This window comes from Scylla paramamosain, chromosome 12 (assembly GCF_035594125.1).
Source record: "Scylla paramamosain isolate STU-SP2022 chromosome 12, ASM3559412v1, whole genome shotgun sequence".
Lineage (NCBI taxonomy): Eukaryota > Metazoa > Arthropoda > Malacostraca > Decapoda > Portunidae > Scylla > Scylla paramamosain.
This window is the reverse complement of record NC_087162.1, coordinates 7,222,501-7,240,648: the sequence shown is the minus strand read 5'-3', so window position 1 is coordinate 7,240,648 and position 18,148 is coordinate 7,222,501. Positions and strand designations below refer to the sequence as shown.

At 39.7% G+C, this 18,148-nt stretch overlaps 2 protein-coding genes across 9 annotated transcripts in view; one reads left to right on the top strand and one right to left on the bottom strand.

Moving 5' to 3' along the window:
* The window catches only part of LOC135105640 (histone lysine acetyltransferase CREBBP-like), a 49,277-nt gene that overhangs the window by 15,262 nt on the left and 15,867 nt on the right, over positions 1–18,148 (top strand). The gene's annotated exons all lie outside the window — the stretch shown is intronic.
* LOC135105641 (uncharacterized) lies at positions 3,530–10,182 on the bottom strand. 2 transcript variants are annotated; one of them, XM_064014000.1, is made up of 2 exons: positions 10,101–10,182; positions 3,530–9,867 (listed from the first exon to the last, which is right to left on the bottom strand). In XM_064014000.1, the coding sequence occupies exon 2, from the start codon at positions 8,898–8,900 to the stop codon at positions 7,851–7,853; it is 1,050 nt and encodes a 349-aa protein (XP_063870070.1). In that variant the 5' UTR covers positions 8,901–9,867; positions 10,101–10,182; the 3' UTR covers positions 3,530–7,850. The 2 variants fall into 2 exon arrangements, with proteins under 2 accessions (XP_063870070.1, XP_063870071.1); XM_064014001.1 differs by having other exon boundaries at positions 10,110–10,177.

Sequence of the window (18,148 nt, the reverse complement as noted above, 5' to 3'; positions counted from 1 at the left end):
GCCTTTGATTCTTTGGCTCCTCGTTGGGGATACCCCGGTCTTGACCTAATACTAACACTAGTTTATGTACAGGCCTTTCATATTCTGATCCATCACTGACTTTCACTTCACTTTCCTTGTGGCTCCATCACGTCCTTGACAACAGTTTATAACACGAGCAAGTAGCCACTGATTTCTCAGCAGTAGGTCATCCACTACAAGAACATCATCCTCCTTGAGATTTCTTCTGAGTTTTGTCTGCTCCTTTCTTTCCTGTTGAAGTGACAGGAACTCTGTTCTCCATCTTCTCCAAAACTCATTTGCTAAGTACTGTACATGCCTCAATTGTTGTCGACAGTATATATCTTGAGGTACAAAAATTACCAGGGGGTGGCAGGATTATGTTGGACTTGAGTGTCGGGATTTGACTTGGAAAGAGAGGCTCTAAAGAGTCTGGAGTCATTGTGTCTATGTAAGTCAAAAGACGACTGTTGACTATTGCCTCTACCTCAGTCATCAAGGTTCTCAACAACTCATCATTTAGTTGTTGAGCATTTTTCTCAAGGATGGCTGAGAGTGTGTTCCTTACAGTGTGCATCATTCTCTCCCAGACTCCACCTATGTGACTTGCATGTGGAACATTCATCTTAAATCTCTCAAAGTCACAGTTACTCTTCAGCAATTCTCTTGAGATCTTAAAGTCATCCATTTCTTCTAAGGCTGCATCAAGTTCATTTTTACCGCCAGTGAAGTTGCTTCCCCTGTCTGAGTGCAACTCTCTCACTGCGCCTCTTCTACATACAAATCTCCTATAGGCATTAATAAAGGAGTCTGTTGTCATAGAATTAGAAGTCTCAATGTGAATAGCCCTTGAGGCTAGACAAGTGAACAGGACACCCCAGCATTTTAATTCTGATCTTCTATCTTTGATATAAAATGGACCAAAATAATCTACAGCACTATATGTAAAGGGTGGTGCAGGTTCATGTGTATCCTCTGGTAAATTTGCCATTTTCTGCTCACATGTTGAACCTCTGAGTTTGTGACAGGTTACACACTTCATCACTAGCTTCGTCACGGCTGCCCGAGCTCCTATAATCCAAAGGCCAGCTTGTCTGATGTTATTTAAGGTCATGCCACATCCAGAATGCCCACTTTCTTCATGGAAGTAGTTGATCACAATATTGGTTATATGGCTGTGTCTGGGCAGTTTGAGTGGGTGTTTAATGTCCTCATGGAGTGTGGCTCTTCAAATACGACCACCAACTCTCAGCAAATTGTTGTCATCAATAAAGGGATCTAAAGACCACAAAGGACTTTTCTTGCTTACCACAGATTTCTTGCCATCAGGCTCCTTTCTTTTTAGCACATGCATCTCCTTATGGAAGCTTTGATCTTGCACCATCCACAGAATATGATCACATCTTCCTGTATTTCTTGAACGTTAACAGGAGTGTAGTGCTTCTTCATACCCTTAGGTTTCAGACATGTCCTGCCTTCTGACTTCTGTGTTATGCGTTCCTTTAGAATCCTCTTGTATCAAAGAATGACTGCAATTGCTCTTTTTGCTTTGAACCAACTTGAAAAGTATTCCAATCTGTCAAGGACATTCTCTTGTTGCAAGATCTTGGTATCTGTACTGTAGACTGAGATTTTTTTTACCTCTGGGTCATGTGGAGACAACTCATTGTGTTCAGTGGATGGCAACAGTGCTTCATTGCTTAAGAGAAACTCTGGACCCTTCCACCACAATGTACATTCCTTCAACTCTTGAGCAGTCAATCTGGAGGCATAATCAGCTGGATTGTGATCAGTTACTATACACCTCCAGTCTATGGGAACAGTGTAGTCTCTGATCTGCACTCAATTGGCAACAAATATGTGGAACCTTTTGCTTTCATATGCAATGTATCCCAGAACTACCTTGCTGTCAGTGTAAAAATACAGTGTGATGTCATTTTACTCTAACTCATTACACAGGAAATTGCTCACTTTCACTGACATTGTGGCTGCTGTCAGTTCCAAACGTGGCACTGTAACTGGCTTGGGAGGTGTAACACATGACTTTCCCATCACCAGAGTGGTGTTACCACTACCTTAATCATCTATTAGTCTTAAATAACTACACTGTCCATACCCAGAGAGATAAGCATCAGAAAAGTGGTGTAGCTCAACTGTCTTGACAGGACCAAATTCTTGTGGCTTATAACATCGTTGTATTTTGAGTTCAACAAGACTCAAAGTATCACTCCTCCATTCCTCCCAATCAACTTGTGTAGCATCAGGTACTGGGTCATCCCAACCATGTCCATCACGACATAGTTCTTGCAAGGAGGAGGCAGTAGACACCTGCTGAAACGATAATTACTCCCAGTGAGTTCTAAAGCACTGTTCAGAGGGTGCTGTGAACTTATCATTAAACCCAGCTGTGACCTCACTGAACGTTTTCCATTGTGTCTCACAACACAAGGGGGCAGTCACAGCCTGCCCTCTAAAGACAACTCTCTTCCTTCACACAAAATTACAAGCACCAAATAACACACACCTCTCTCTCAAAAATTTTAAAATCATTATTGCGACTCCTACACCAGCATCAGAGTCCCCATCTGGGGAGGGGACCATAAATGTCCCCAAGTCGGACTGCCTTTCTGTCAATGACCCTAAGTGTCTTGACACCCCCCCCCAACTTTTTCTTCATTAACTTCTGTAACATTTGCGGTCTAAGATCTAATTTTCAATCTGTAGAACACCACCTCTCCTCTTCTAAACCTCATCTTCTTTTCCTCACTGAAACTCAGGTGTCTGAGGCAACTGACAGTAGCCCCTTTTCTGTTCCCTCCTACTTTCTCTATCCTCATTTTCAATCCAAAGCTGGATGCTGCGTTTATGTGTGCAGTGACTTAACCTGCTCTCGTGCCCACACTCTTGAGTCTTCTGAGTTTTCCACCATCTGGCTACGACTACAGTCACTCTCAAACTAAATTTATCTATGCTGTATACCTCTCACCTAACTCCTCTGACTATAAAAAACTTTTTGACTACTTAACTTCCAAAGTGGACACATTCTGACTCTCTTCCCTTTTGCAGAGATCTCCATTCTTGGAGACTTCAATGTTCACCACTAGCTTTGGCTTTCCTCTCCCTTCACTGACCATCCTGGTGAACTAGCCTACAACTTTGCTATCCTCCACGACTTAGAGCAATTGGTGCAACACCCTACTTGTATTCCTGACCGTCTTGGAGATACGCCCAACATTCTTGACCTTTTCCTGACCTCTAATCCTTCTGCTTATGCTGTCACCCTCCGTTGGGCTCCTCCGATCACAATCTGATATCTGTATCTTGTCCTATCGCTCCAGTCCCTCCTCAGGATCCCCCTAAGCGAAGGTGCCTCTGGCGTTTTGCCTCTGCTAGTTGGGGGGACATGAGGAGGTATTTTGCTGATTTTCCTTGGAATGACTACTGCTTCCGTGTCAGAGACCGATCTTTGTGTGCTGAGCGCATAACAGAGGTGATAGTGTCTGACATGGAGGCGTACATTCCTCACTCATTTTCTCGTCCTAAACCTTCTAAACCTTGGTTTAACACAGCTTGTTCTCGTGCTATACACGATAGAGAGGTGGCCCACAAAAGGTACTTAAGCCTTCAATCACCAGAATCTCATGCACTTTATATTTCTGCCCAGAACCATGCCAAGTCTGTTTTCCAACAGGCCAAAAACTCCTTCATTAATAGAAAGTGTCAAAACCTTTCAAGACCTAACTCCCCTCATGACTTCTGGCATCTAGCCAAAAATATCTCCAATAACCTTGCTTCTTCTTTCCCTCCTCTGTTTCAAGCAGATGGCACCACTGCTATCACATCTATTTCTAAAGCTGAACTCTTTGCTCAAACCTTTGCTAAAAACTCTACCTTGGATAATTCTGAGCTTGATCCTCCCTCTCCTCCATCCTCTGACTACTTCATGCCACCTATTAAAATTCTTCGCAATGATGTTTTCCATGCCCTCACTGGCCTAAAGCCTTGGAAGGCTTATGGACCTGATGGGGTCCCTCCTATTGTTCTCTGAAACTGTGCCTCTATGCTTGTACCTTGCCTAGTCAAAATCTCTCAGCTCCATCTGTCAACATCTACCTTTCCTCCTTGCTGGAAGTTTGCCAACATTCAACCTGTTCCTAAAAAGGGTGACCGTTCTAATCCCTCAAACTACCGTCCTATTACTTTAATTTCCTGCCTATCTAAAGTTTTTGAATCTATCCTCAACAGGAAGATTCTTAAACATCTATCACTTCACAACCTTCTATCTGATCGTCAGTATGGTTTCCGGCAAGGCCGCTCTACTGGTGACCTTCTGGCTTTCCTTACTGAGTCTTGGTCATCCTCTTTTAGAGATTTTGGTGAAACTTTTGCTGTTGCCTTGGACATATCAAAAGCTTTTGATAGACTCTGGCACAAAACTTTGATTTCCAAACTACCCTCTTACGGCTTCTCTCCTTCTCTCTGTAACTTCATCTCAAGTTTCCTTTCTGACTGTTCTATTGCTGCTGTGGTAGACGGTCACTGTTCTTCTCCTAAATCTATTAACAGTGGTGTTCCTCAGGGTTCGGTTCTGTCTACCACACCTGTTCTATTACTGCTGTGGTAGACGGTCACTGTTCTTCTAAATCTATTAACAGTGGTGTTTCTCAGGGTTCGGTCCTGTCACCCACTCTCTTCTTATTATTCATTAATGATCTTCTAAACCAAACTTCTTGTCCTATCCACTGCTATGCTGATAATACCACCCTGCACTTTTCCACGTCTTTTCAGAGACATCCAACCCTTCAGGAGGTAAACATTTCACGCAGGGAAGCCACAGAATGCTTTACTTTTGATCTTTCTAAAATTTCTGATTGGGGCAGAGCAAACTTGGTATTGTTCAATGCTTCAAAAACTCAATTCCTCCATCTATCAACTCGACACAACCTTCCAGACAACTATCCCCTCTTCTTCAGTGACACTCAACTATCCCACTCCTCTACACTGAACATCCTTGGTCTGTCCTTTACTTATAATCTGAACTGGAAACATCACATCTCATCTCTAGCTAAAACAGCTTCTATGAAGTATGAAGTTAAGCGTTCTGAGACGTCTCCGCCAGTTTTTCTCACCCCCCCCAGCTGCTAACTCTGTACAAGGGCCTTATCCGTCCATGTATGGAGTATGCTTCACATGTCTGGGGGGGTTCCACTCATACTGCTCTTCTAGACAGGGTGGAATCAAAAGCTTTTCGTCTCAACTCCTTTCTTCTAACTGACTGTCTTCAGCCTCTCTCTCACCGCCGCAATGTTGCATCTCTAGCTGTCTTCTACCGTTATTTTCATGCTAACTGCTCTTCTGATCTTGCTAACTGCATGCCTCCCCTCTTCCCGCAGCCTCGCTGCACAAGACTTTCTTCTTTCTCACCCCTATTCTGTCCACCTCTCTAGCGCAAGAGTTAACCAGTACTCTCAATCGTTCATCCCTTTCTCTGGTGAACTCTGGAACTCCCTGCCTGCTTCTGTATTTCCACCTTCCTATGACTTGAATTTCTTCAAGAGGGAGGTTTCAAGACACTTATTCATCAATTTTTGACCACTGCTTTGACCCTTTTATGGGACTGGCATTTCAGTGGGCATTTTTTTTTTTATTGGATTTTTGTTGCCCTTGGTCAGTGTCCTTCCTACATGAAAAAAAAAAAGTTGAGTTTCTCTTTAAGGAGTGTAGGTGATACAAGTCCGAGGGGGTCAAAAATGGAACTGAGTGTAGACAGAATACCATGTCAAGTAAGGGGCTTGTCTTGTAGGTCTATGTTAAACTGTAGGGTGTCACTTTCATTGCACCACTGTACTCCAAGAGTTCTTTCTATTAATTGGTCTTCTTGCAGAATATTTACTTTATCAAAATCTTGTACTTGTTCACTGGTTGGTAGAGCATTTAGAACTTCCTTGTTGTTTGCTACAAACTTGTCAAGATGGAAACCTCCCTTTTCACACAACTTCATGCCATTTTCAATAAGTTTTTGTGCATCTTCCTTTGAGGCGGTTGAGGCAATACCATCATTTACATAAAAGTCTCTATAAACTTGGCTGCTTCTTCATAGCTGTCCTTGTAGCTGTCAGCTGTGTGTTTTAATGCAAAGTTGACACACCCTGGTGATGAAGTAGCTCCATAGGAGCTACTTCCATAGGAGTGTTATCTAATTGACCATTTTTCCACCAGAGGAATCTTAGCAAGTTTCTGTCTTCATTAACACCAACTTGGTGAAACATACCTTCTATATCACATGTAAAGGCCATCCTTTCCTTCCTAAAGCAACACAGCACACCAACGAGGTTGTTTGTTAGGTCAGGGCCTTGAAGTGAGTGTCGATTCAAGACTTCTTCATATTCAGCACTGCAGTCAAACACAATCCTTATCTTGCCAGGCTTCTTAGGGTGGTACACATCATGGTGTGCAATTTATCATACTTGACCCATCACAGAGAGACATTTCATTATCTGGAACCCTTTCTACATAGTTCTTGGTGATCATGTTTTGCATAAAAGCTGTATAATCATCCTTGTACTTAGGGTCCTTCATCAACCTTGTCCTCAGTCTTTGGAGTCTTCTCATAGCTAATTGCCTGTTATTCAGAAGTTTCACTGTATCTGTTTTGAAGGGAAGTGGCACCTCATAGTGACCATCATCTTTTTGGTGTATGTTATTGTTCATAGTTTTCAGAAACCTTCTATCTTCTTGTGACATTTTTTCTTCAGTGGTTCATTCACAGAATTCTAATTCAAACATTTTGTTTACCTTAATGGGACTCACTTCCTTTACATGAGTCTTCAGTGTGAAGTGACGTTTTCTTTCTTCTGTGACTAGTAACTGACGGGTCTTATAAGTGCCTTTTGTAACCTGGACTCATGATTCCCACTACACCCCATCCCTAAGTAGTGCATAGTGCATAAGGGTCATTTCCCTTTCCTGGTACACATTCTAAGGGTTTAATGGGCTGAGCATATTTTGAGTCCAATCAACAGTCCCACCTCAACATCTGGGAAATAAGGTGGTAATAAATTTGCAACTTCTTGTATGTGGTTCCATTTCTGAACTGAGTCCTTTTTGGGAATTTCCCCTTGTTTAGCTGGAATAGTATGTCTGGAGTAGGTTTTTGACAACTTTATGCTGGGTACTGCAATTCCTTTTATCACGAACCCACTTATTCTCTTACAAGTGATGGTGTCTTCAGCTAGCATAGTCGATAAACGTACTTGCACTTCCTCTCCTTGGGTGTCTAACTTGTCCAACACAGAGTCAGATATGAAGCAAACATCTGACTGGTCGTCAAGAAGTGCATATACAATAAAGCTGTCAGTTTGGTTATCTTCATGGTGTAGTAGCACTGGTATAATCAATGAATGGGAACATCCACTGTCTTGTGTACTTGTATTGCAGACTTCAGTACAGTGTGTGATCTTTGATTCCTGTCCTGTGTTCTTTGTGTCCTTTGTCAGTTTTGAGTCATCATGAAGTAATGTTGGGTGTGTACGTCCACATGTTTCACATTTCATTCTGTATCTGCAGTTGCGACTTCTGTGTCCCCATTGGAGGCATGCCCAACAATATCCTTTTTTTTAACAAACTCACTTCTGTCTGAAAGTAACATTGCTTTAAACACATTGCAAACTTCCAGTCTGTGTTGTCTTTCACAGAGAGGACACTTAGAACTTTCATCAGATTTTTTCTTGGTGTCACAGTTCTCAGCTTATGTAGTGTCTACTGGGTTAATTTGTGAGGCACAACTGACTGGTTCTGGCACTGCCTTGCTGTTTTGTGATGCAAAATTGACTGGTTCTGTCGCTACCTTGCTAACTTGAGGCAAAACTGCGAGCTTTATTTTGTGCTGGCTTCATATCTTTAACCTTTGACTCACCAAGTTGTGCACTGAGATGATTGCAAGCAGTACAAGCTTGTTTACTTATGAACTGACATAGTTTTGAGAAGGGAGGATACTCATCCCTGATCTGTTCATTATCCTCATTATAAAGCCATTTATCAATATATGCCGTCCATTTTTCTTGAATGTGCTTTGGCAGTTTGTTTATTATTTTCTGATGTTCATCAGCATCATCCAACACTTTCAACTGACAAAGTGTTGACATTGCTGTCTCACATTGTAATAGAAAATCAGAAAAGTTACATAATGCCTTGCCGTCACCAGTTTTCACAGTTGGCCACTTTTCAGTTCTTTCACGGTATGATTTAGCAAGTATGAGTTTGTTTCCATATCTGTCAGCTAACAACTTCTTTGCCTTAACATATGCTTCTACTGTGTTCAATGATAACAAAGTCTTTATACACATTTTGGCTTCCCCAGATGTGTACTTCCCAAGATAATATAATTTGTCAGTAGCCTTGGGATACTTGCACTCAACTTGAGTTACTATGGAGATGATCCACTCTGGGTACTCAAACATATTCCCTTTGAATATGTCTGGTTCTTTCAAAGGTAATTTGTCTTGCCTGCTTGCCAAAATGTCAGCCAATGAAGATATAACAGATGTTAGATCATTGGTTCCAGTACTGGGTTGCATAGATGGTAGTTGTTGTTGAGGAGGAGGAAGAGGAGGCACAATCATGGAGGTTGGTGCATAGGTTGTTGCTGCAGAATTCAGTACTGACTGTATTGGTTTGTTGGCTGCACCATATTGCATGTATGGTGTTGATGCAGCTCTCAAGTCATTTTGTCTCAACCATGCAGGGCCTGTAACTTTAGGTTCAGACGGTGGTGTCGTGTTTCCAGGTACAGTCTGTTGTTCCCCAATTGGTTTTTCTAAAATCGTCTCTACTGCTTCAAGCTTTGCTATGCTAACTTCCATTTCTGTTTTTAAAGCTAGTTCTTTCTTTCTCTTTTCCATTCTTAATTTATCTAGTTCTGGATGGTTAGCATCTTAGCTTCAATTTCTAATTCATGTAGGGCAGAGTGCTGCACTGCAGGCCAAAAGTTCCGCTCTCTTCTGCTGGTCCTCCAAATGTATGTGTTCTGCCTTTTCACGTACTGAAAGGGAACTAACTTTTGATCTACTTGAAGCATGACTGTATTGTAAAACACTGTTATCAGCATGCACATTTCCATACTGGAATTCAGTACTCTTAGTTGCAAAATATTTCTCTATTTCCTCCTTAAATTCTATCAAAGCCTTGCCATGATCTGTGAATTCCTCCATGTACTCAGCCTTTTCTTCTTTAGTTAGTATTACTTGCAAGTCACTTTCTAACTGTTGAAACAACATAAAGCTCCTTCCACTTTTTATAGTCATCATACACTAACTGAGGAGAATCATTGCTACTTACTATTTTCCAAATTACTGTCATTAGTTCACTTAGACACTGATACACTTCATTATACCTGTCCTTGAGTGTAACTTGATACTGTCTATCCTTCTCTGTAGGAATTACCTTCCTCTCACTTTTTCTACCTGGATTGATGACAGTGTCCTTTTTATCACTTCCACTGTCTGCCATGGTGTTGGTATTATACTGAACTTTATACACAAAAAAAATACAGTACCTAACAACACTCTTCTTAACCTTAACCTTCTCCTTGTTTGTCTTCTTGCTTGAGACCACACACTTGATTGCAGGATCAGGTGAAGAGCAGTGTAGGTAGTTAACTTGGTCACCACAGGTAGACGCGGTGTAGTGATCCAACTTGAATTTTCACTTCTCCCATTGAAGTGGAAAAGCTTTCACTGTGGCAGTTCTTACTGAGGGATCACATTTATGTCAAATTATTAGTGCTGGGTCAATCAACAGACACTATCTTGTATCACAAGGGTCTTTAGGTCCTCTGTACCACGTTTGCCTCTTGCATGGGCGTGAAAGCTGCAAGTTATAAATTAAAATTAATACCTAACCACACAATTACTACTTACATATATGAGGTTCACTAATCTTCTTTGAAGGTATTAATATAATGCTTCACTATATGTAGGCACTAAGAAATTATGTACACATATCTTAGGTAATGTTTCTTGCCTATACACACTATAATTCACTTCTCTGTTTATATATGCATATTCTAGACACAGTATAAAAATACAGAACATGATAAATACCTTTTTTACCTTCATTGGGGAAGTTATACCTTAAATCTAAGAATAATCACTAGCAGCATCTTTGTTATGGTTTACATCTTGCTTTGTAATAATAATAAGTACAATGAAAACTACATGCTTACATTCAAATCCTTTGTAATATGCATGATGGTACTTGATCCTCTTACAATAGGATTCAATAGTTTATCCTGTATACAAAAATAAAATAAGTCATTATAGAAAATAGATTCCTTTAAAGGTACACTTGTTTATATATACTTAATGACCCTTACATATAAATAAAATGAACCCCATGACCTCATGGGTGACACATCATGCATATAATATAAAATACAAACTAAACTTTAAACATATTATCTAATCTTTCAGTATATGGACGACAAGTACTAACTTTTGTATATATCTAAAATCTTGTATATTATGTTGCATCTTTCAGCACCATTGAAATTATCTGAAAACAAATCTGGATTGCTGGAAAAGTTGTGAATGTCTCTCAGATGCTGAGTGAAGGTGCAGTATTGTGTTATGTGGTGTTCGGTTTGAATGCTACCGCAGACCCAAAGTCTTTCTTCAAGTGGTAATCTTCCACGACCCCTTCTGTTTTACCTGCCTGCTTCTACTGCCAGAGAGTGTGCCGACACTCAGAATCTAGTGAAGGCAACATGGTGATGTTCGTTAATAGGAGTCATGGCAACATACACTGGGTGAACAGAGAGGTCTGGGTTCACTTCTCTATATGTAATACGTTTTGAAGACGTTGAGTTCAAGATATTATCTTTTAGCACTCTGATTCCTTCAGCTTTATCATCATTTATAATGTGAATTAGATTTCCAACATAGATCTGAGTTTGATATTGATTTTCCACACAACTTTTAATGGAAAATATTAGTGGGTCGTCCTCCATTCTGTCTCTCTCTCCACATCTTTGAGAGATAACTTCTCTGTCTACTTTTAACTAAATTAGGTAAAGGAGTGTACCCAGCCTCAACATAGCACATGTCGTTGCAAGTAGATGATCTTACACTCAACAGACTTTTGAGTGACCAATTGTATAATTTTGTTACCGGCCTGAGATCTGCATTCTGCCAGGACTCACCCATACAGAAGAGCTGACATCAAACACGTCTTGAGAATAATCTTCTTTACTAGGAAAGGAAGATCATTATTCCTTCTTAAAAATTAAATGAATTTCATAACGTGTGGCATCTTAACTTCAGCATGAGCCCTGACCAAAGATGTTACCAAACCGTCTGCAGTGAAAGGAGACCCCAGGTACACACATTGAGTGCACCGTTCCACCACCCACCGTGTATTGTCTCCCTGTCCTGAGGTGTTCCGTTTATAACAAAAACCTTGGTCTTCAACTCATTTACCTTCATGCTGTAATCATCGCAAAATCGCTGCATTAGAGATAACTTGGAGATCATTCTTTTGTGTGTTGTAGCAAGCAAAACGGTATCATCCATGAGTATTAAAACATGCAGTCACATTAAAAACCCATCGTTCTCATAGTTCTCTTTTATTAATTTAATCAAATCATTAACATAAAGAACGAACAGTAGGCACAATGTCGGGGACCCTTGTCACTCTCCCAGGGTGGCCGTGAACACTGCAGTGCCGATAATGCTCTTGGTCACACTGTACATGGCAGCGATAACAGCCAACATCACCACGCCACACCCCAAGTGTTTAAGGATTCGCATTAACATGTGTCTCAGTACCAGATCGTATGCTTGGCTGAAGTCACTGAATGTCATGAATAACTCTTCTTTTCTTTCTAGCTAAGTCGGTCAATATACGCAATGTTACAACATGTTTGAGACAGCCATGCCATTTCTGTGCCCCCACTTGTTCATGGTATGGAGTGAACCACTTTTCTAATCTCGAACATACAACCATATCAAATAATTTAGCAATGCTATTTATTACACTAATGCCTCTATAGTTCTTTGTGTCTTTCCGGTCACCCTTCTTGAATATAGTGAAAAACTTAGCCCTAGTCCAAGATGTAGGGTACTGAGCGGTGGTAAAATATCGTATTGAACAGAGTTGTGATAATCATTAACTAATAAACTGGTAACAACTTTAACACTCCAGGTGGGATACTGTCCTGGCCACACACTTTGTCTGCCTTGATGTGATCCACCTGGGCACTGACCTCAGCAGGAGAGATCAGATTGTGTAAAACTGGAATCAACACAGTCACATCTCTGCATCCATCAACATGGTTGCTTGTGGCAGTGTCTAGTAAATCTTCGTAAAAATGCTTAAATTCTTCATCAGTAGGCTTAAACATTATTATTTTCATCATCCTGTAAACAGTCCTTCCAGTTGATGGCCTGCCACATTCATCTGTTGTCTCTGTCCTGCAGCAGCCTGTCCCAGTGGGAGGGGATATGGGTGGTGGCAGTGGCAGTGCCGTCACCTCCCCGCCTCTCACATGCTGAACTGCTACTTCTCACTCTTTTGTACAAGGCATCAGAAATGTTTTGGGCAAATACATTGACATCATAATATTTTTCACAATTAGAAACATGTCATTCATAGTGGTAAAAAATGCATTGGTATCCAAACTAGAAACTTTGACTGATCTGCGAACCATCAGGTGACGCTCCTCTTCACTCACTAGCGCTGCGTGGCTGCCTGGCTGACATGCACGGCTGTATATGGTGTCAAGGGTGATATTTGGAACTTTAAGATTAGTGCTGATAGGAGCATGGTCTGATGGCAAGCATTCCGTCTTGCGCACAGAAAAGGAACTGATGCTGCTAACAGCTTCATGAGACACTACACACACATCAAGTTCTGACACCCAGGTTCAGCCTTTCCGATACATTAGGTCAATCGCATAATGTTTTGTTGGTGTCCTTAAATTATTTACAACTACAAACTTATTGTCAATACACAGTGTTGGAGTATTTACACAGTCCAGCAGAGTCGGATATTTGTAAGTGTGGATGTGTCGGATTTCACTATGGGCAGGTAGCTCACGCATGTAATTCCCAAATCTACAGTTTAGGTCACCCATAATAATATACTGATAGTCATTGTCACTAATTTTCTCTTGAATGGATGCAAATGATTGGTGCGTGAAATAATCGGTCTTGTGGCAGGATGTAACAAAAACCAAACATAATATTAGGAAAACATCGGAGTTTCATTCACGCTTGGTCATTTGCATTGTAATCGATGCTACTCACATAACACGCCAGGTAGTTTTTCACCAAGACAACCACACCACCTCGGTGAAATGACACACTGTTTCTTTGCCTAAAGGTTATGAATCCTGGCAAGCTAATATTCATTTGTGTCTTTGTTTCACTCATACTAATAATATTGTATTGCAAGAGTAATGACTGCACTGTTGGTTTTTCTAATTTAGTTTTCACACCATTTATGTTCCAAGCTATAACCTTAATACATCTCCAAAATAGTTATTGTGGTCTTCCTAAAAAAACATGAGGTTGAATTTGTCAATCACTTCCCCATCCTTAATGAGCTGGTGTTCTTTGTAGTTGATGTAGATGTTGCAGCCGACATTATCAGGTTTCTCTTTCTCAGTCTTTTCTGCATCCTTCAAACACTTCCATTCCTCTCTCACAGTGGGATGAGTATCCTTTTTGATAAAGATTCGCTTGAATGTCTCACTGGCAACCTTCAGGCGTTTGGCTTTCTCAAACACGGCATTCTGATCCTCCTGCAATGCCACCATGACCAGGATGGATTGGCGGCGCTACCCTCCTTTCCTGAGTCATCGAGATGAACGTGCACCCACAGATGAACCAATTGTTGTTAAGACCTTCTGGATCTTAGCAACTTCTGTTGTAGCACCGTCCAAGCTCTTCTGCTCCTTAGGGATTCTGAGCAGTACCAGGTTACACTCTCTTGCCTTTCTGTCTATGTCTTCGAGGAAGCGTTGTTGTCTCATGATCACTTCTTGTCTGGACACCTGCTCTTGAAAATGCTGCTCCTGCCTATTGATGGGGCTGGCAGGAGATGTCAGAGACTTCTTTATCTCAGCTACTTCTATGATCAGGGCCGATAACTTGGACATCACTTTATGACTGGCATCTTCCACTGGTTCAGGTGATGACAGTATGATTTGTATTAAATCCTCCTTGCGTACACTAGAATATAAACGTGTTGTGGTGTTGCCACGTATATACTGTACCACCCTCACCGACCTATACATGTAAAGAAATTCTATTGCTGAACTCCACACACAACAATGGCACACTTCATTGGGTCTGAACTTGAAGAATTAGTGAAGACAAAGGTAGAAAATAAGCTTGCTAATATAACCAGCAGCATTGATGGAAGGGAAAGCAGAAGTGTAAGACGATTAAGGATGCAGTTGTTGTTATGCTGCCCAGCCTGGCCAGCATAATTTTTGTCGCTGTATCTATGGCTGTATCTACTGCTTTCAAGGAATTCAGTGATAAATTAGAAAACAAGATCGCAGTAATGCAGAGGAATTGCCTCTGCTCAAGTATGAAAACGACAAGATGGAGCAGTACTCCTAAAGGGAGAACTTACGTATTTCTGGACTAGAGGAAGAAGAGGATGAAAGTGAGGAGGTGCTGGAAGCTAAAGTTATAGAACTTGCTGATACTATTGGAGTGAAAATTGAGCAGGATGACATTTCTGTTGTTCATCGTTTGGGGAGGCCCAGGGAAGGAGGTAGACCAGTGATTGTGAGGTTTTGCCACCGAAAGAAAAGAAATGAAATTATGCAAAATAAGAAAAAAAATCAAAGGTAGGCAAAGAAAAGTGTATATAAATGATGATATGACCTTAAGGGCTGAAATGTTGAATATGGTTAAGGAGCAAGAAACAGTGAAAATGTGTCCACAAGGGAGGGGAGCATTCTTGCAAGGTTGCACATTGGGGGTAGACCTGTAGTTATAAACTGTCCTGATAACTTAGAAAAGGTTGGTATTTCAGCTCCTGATTGGAAAAGATTAAATCTAGATCACTTAACAAGGGCCTAGGATGGCACTGGGGCACAGCACATACTTGGGCATGATAATAGTGTTAGTGTAAATAATATTAACTCTGTTCAGTTTGTTCCTCCCCTGGATTATATTAATGTGTTGTGGTATCAAGTCAAAGTTTTCATCTATGGATTTTGTTAACTTTGTTAAAGATTATGATGTGATTTGTTTATGTAAAACTAAGTGTAATGATACTGATATGATTAATGTAAAAAATAATATGGAAAATATTGGCTCTGACATTGTCTTTAAGAACAGAAGCAAATTAAGCAGGTTTAAATCTGGGGGTTTACTCATGGCCATCAAGAAAAATGTTAGTTTTAAGTGGAGGCATATTAGTAACACTTATGATTCTTTACTTTCAGTTAAAGTTGATAGAAGTAGTGTAAATTTTGGTAGGGAACTGGTAAACTGTGTTTACATTCCCCCATCACACTCTAGATATGGTAATGAAGAACACTATGATGAGCTGGATGATTTTTTGCTTACTCATATGATGATTATGTGCATGTGCTTTGTGGCGATTTTAATGCTCACACTCTCACTATGTCTGATGTTCCTTCTGATGCTGCTGAGGATCCTGTGTATGTAAGTTTAACTGATTTTGGAATAACTGAGACTAGAGCAAACCAGGACCTAACCCCAGATAGGAATTCATATAGGAAAAGTTGTTGGATGTTTGTAAGAATCACTAAGTTTTTATATTTAATGGATGATTAGGGGAGGACTGCAACATTGGCAAACCTATTACCACACACAATACAACTATTGACTATTTTTTTTAGGATCACCAGTGATTATGAAGTATGTTGTAGTTTTTAAAGTATTAGATTATGAACCTTTGTGGTCTGATGTACACTGTGGACTACATGCAAGAATCAAATGTAAGATACAAAGTACGGTGCCTGTTGTAAACCAAGAGGCATAGGAATCAAGACAATCAAGTGTAAGGCCAAGTAAATGGAGTGTTGAAAAACAATTTTTATATGTGAGTAATATTGATGAAACTAAGATAAATTAACTGATTGCAAAAGTGAATGAATTACCCATGGATGATATTAATCTAGATTTAAAACAAATACTGATTGAGCTGGCACTTACAACTTTCCCACCACAGAAGAAAAGATCATTCATTAAAAAGTCCAATAATGCCACCTCAGTTGGATATGATAAAGAGTGCTGGGCATCCAGAAAGGAATACCATAATGCTAGACAGAGGTATCATTTGCATAGAAGTAGTGTAAATTTTAACAACATGATCAAGAAAAGCAGGAAATATAAAGCAATTCTAAAAAGAGTGAATAATAAGGAGAGGGATAACTTAATAAAGAAACTTAGAAAATATAAGAGTGATGACCCTAAAGCGTATTGGAAAATTTTAAATAGTCAGAAAGAACTTATCAGATCCCCATAATACTAAATGAATTCTATGAGCATTTTAAGCAGCTAGTGGGTGATGAAAATTCTGACAATGGTGATGTGAATATTACAAATAATGAAGACCGTGCAGATGCTGAAATTTTATCAGTACGTAATGATCATAGCTATAAGTGAAGAAGAGGTAGTTAGAAATATTAAGAAGTTAAAAAACAACAAATCCCCAGCATCTGATATGATATTAAATGAATATATTAAAAGTACTAAGCATCTTTTGTGTCCCCTCTATGTTAAAATGTTTAATAAAATACTTGATACTGGTGTCATGCCAGCTGAATGGTTGGTGGGTACATTAGTGCCACTCTATAAAAACAAGGGAGACATCCAGGATGTTAGTAATTACAAGGGCATCACCTTACTTAGCTGCATGGGGAAGCTGTTCATCTCCATACTTAATGAAAGACTTAATGATTATTCAAACACCTTATCTATCATTAATGAAACACAAGCGGGCTTCAGACATGGATATTCCACTCTGGATCATATAGTTTTGTTGAAATGTGTAATTGATTTATTTAACTGGAAGAAGAGAAAGCTATTTTGTTTATTTGTTGATTACAAGAAAGCCTTTGATATGGTATGGCATGAAGGTTTATGGTATAAGCTTGTGAAGGAAAAAGGTGCTAGGGAAAATTCTAAATGTAATAAAAAATATGTACAATAATATCAGATCATGTGTGATGCTTAACCAGGAGATTTCAGACACCTTTGTTTGCAATGTATGGTTAAGACAGGGGGAAAATTTATCACCGTTGCTTTTTGCTTTTTATGTGAATGGTATTGAAAGTAAATTAATTTAATATAATTGCAGTTATGTAAATTTTGGTGATGATTTTTTAAATATGTATTTTAAACTATTTGTTATTATGTATGCAGATGATACAGTTATTTTGTGTGACATTGAGGATGGAATGAAGCAGGCACTGGTTGCTCTGAATTTATATTGTAATGAATAGAAATAGAAGCTAAATTGTAACAAAACAAAAGTAGTAGTGTTTAGTAGGGGAAGACAAAATTTATCCAACTATGAATTTGAATTTGGTGATGAAAACATTGAAGTAGTGACAGAATATAAGTATCTTGGAGTGTTATTAAATTATAATGGGAGGTTTTGCAAAGGTGAGCTGGAGCTGAAAGAGACAGCCACAAAAGCAATGTATTCATTAATAAGTAAGTGTAGGAAGTTTGACTTGCCAGTGGATATACAACTCAAATTATTTACTGCCACAGTGTTACCTATATTGACTTATGCTTCTGAAATTTGGTGTTACCATATTGCTACGGAGTTAGAGCATATGTACATGAAATTTTTAAAACAGGTTTTGGGTGTTCATAAGAATATTTGTAATGACATGGTGTATGGTGAACTGGGTGTATTTTCACTTGATATTTATATAAAGAAAAAAAATGATAGGTTATTGGTCTAGGCTAATTTCAGGTAAATACTAAATTGTGTTATGTAATGTACCAATGTCTATTGCAGCTGGATAGGTTAGAGCTTTATACTTCTCCATGGTTAGCTTGTATAAAGAATATTTGTAATGATTGTGGAATGTCTGGTATGTGGTTGTTGCAAGATGTTCCTAATTCAAGATGGGTTAAGAAAGCTGTGGAAC

Excerpts from the sequence above, each read along its gene's own strand:
- LOC135105641 (XM_064014000.1), bottom strand. The coding sequence starts at position 8,900 with ATGGAAAAGAGAAAGAAAGAACTAGCTTTAAAAACAGAAATGGAAGTT.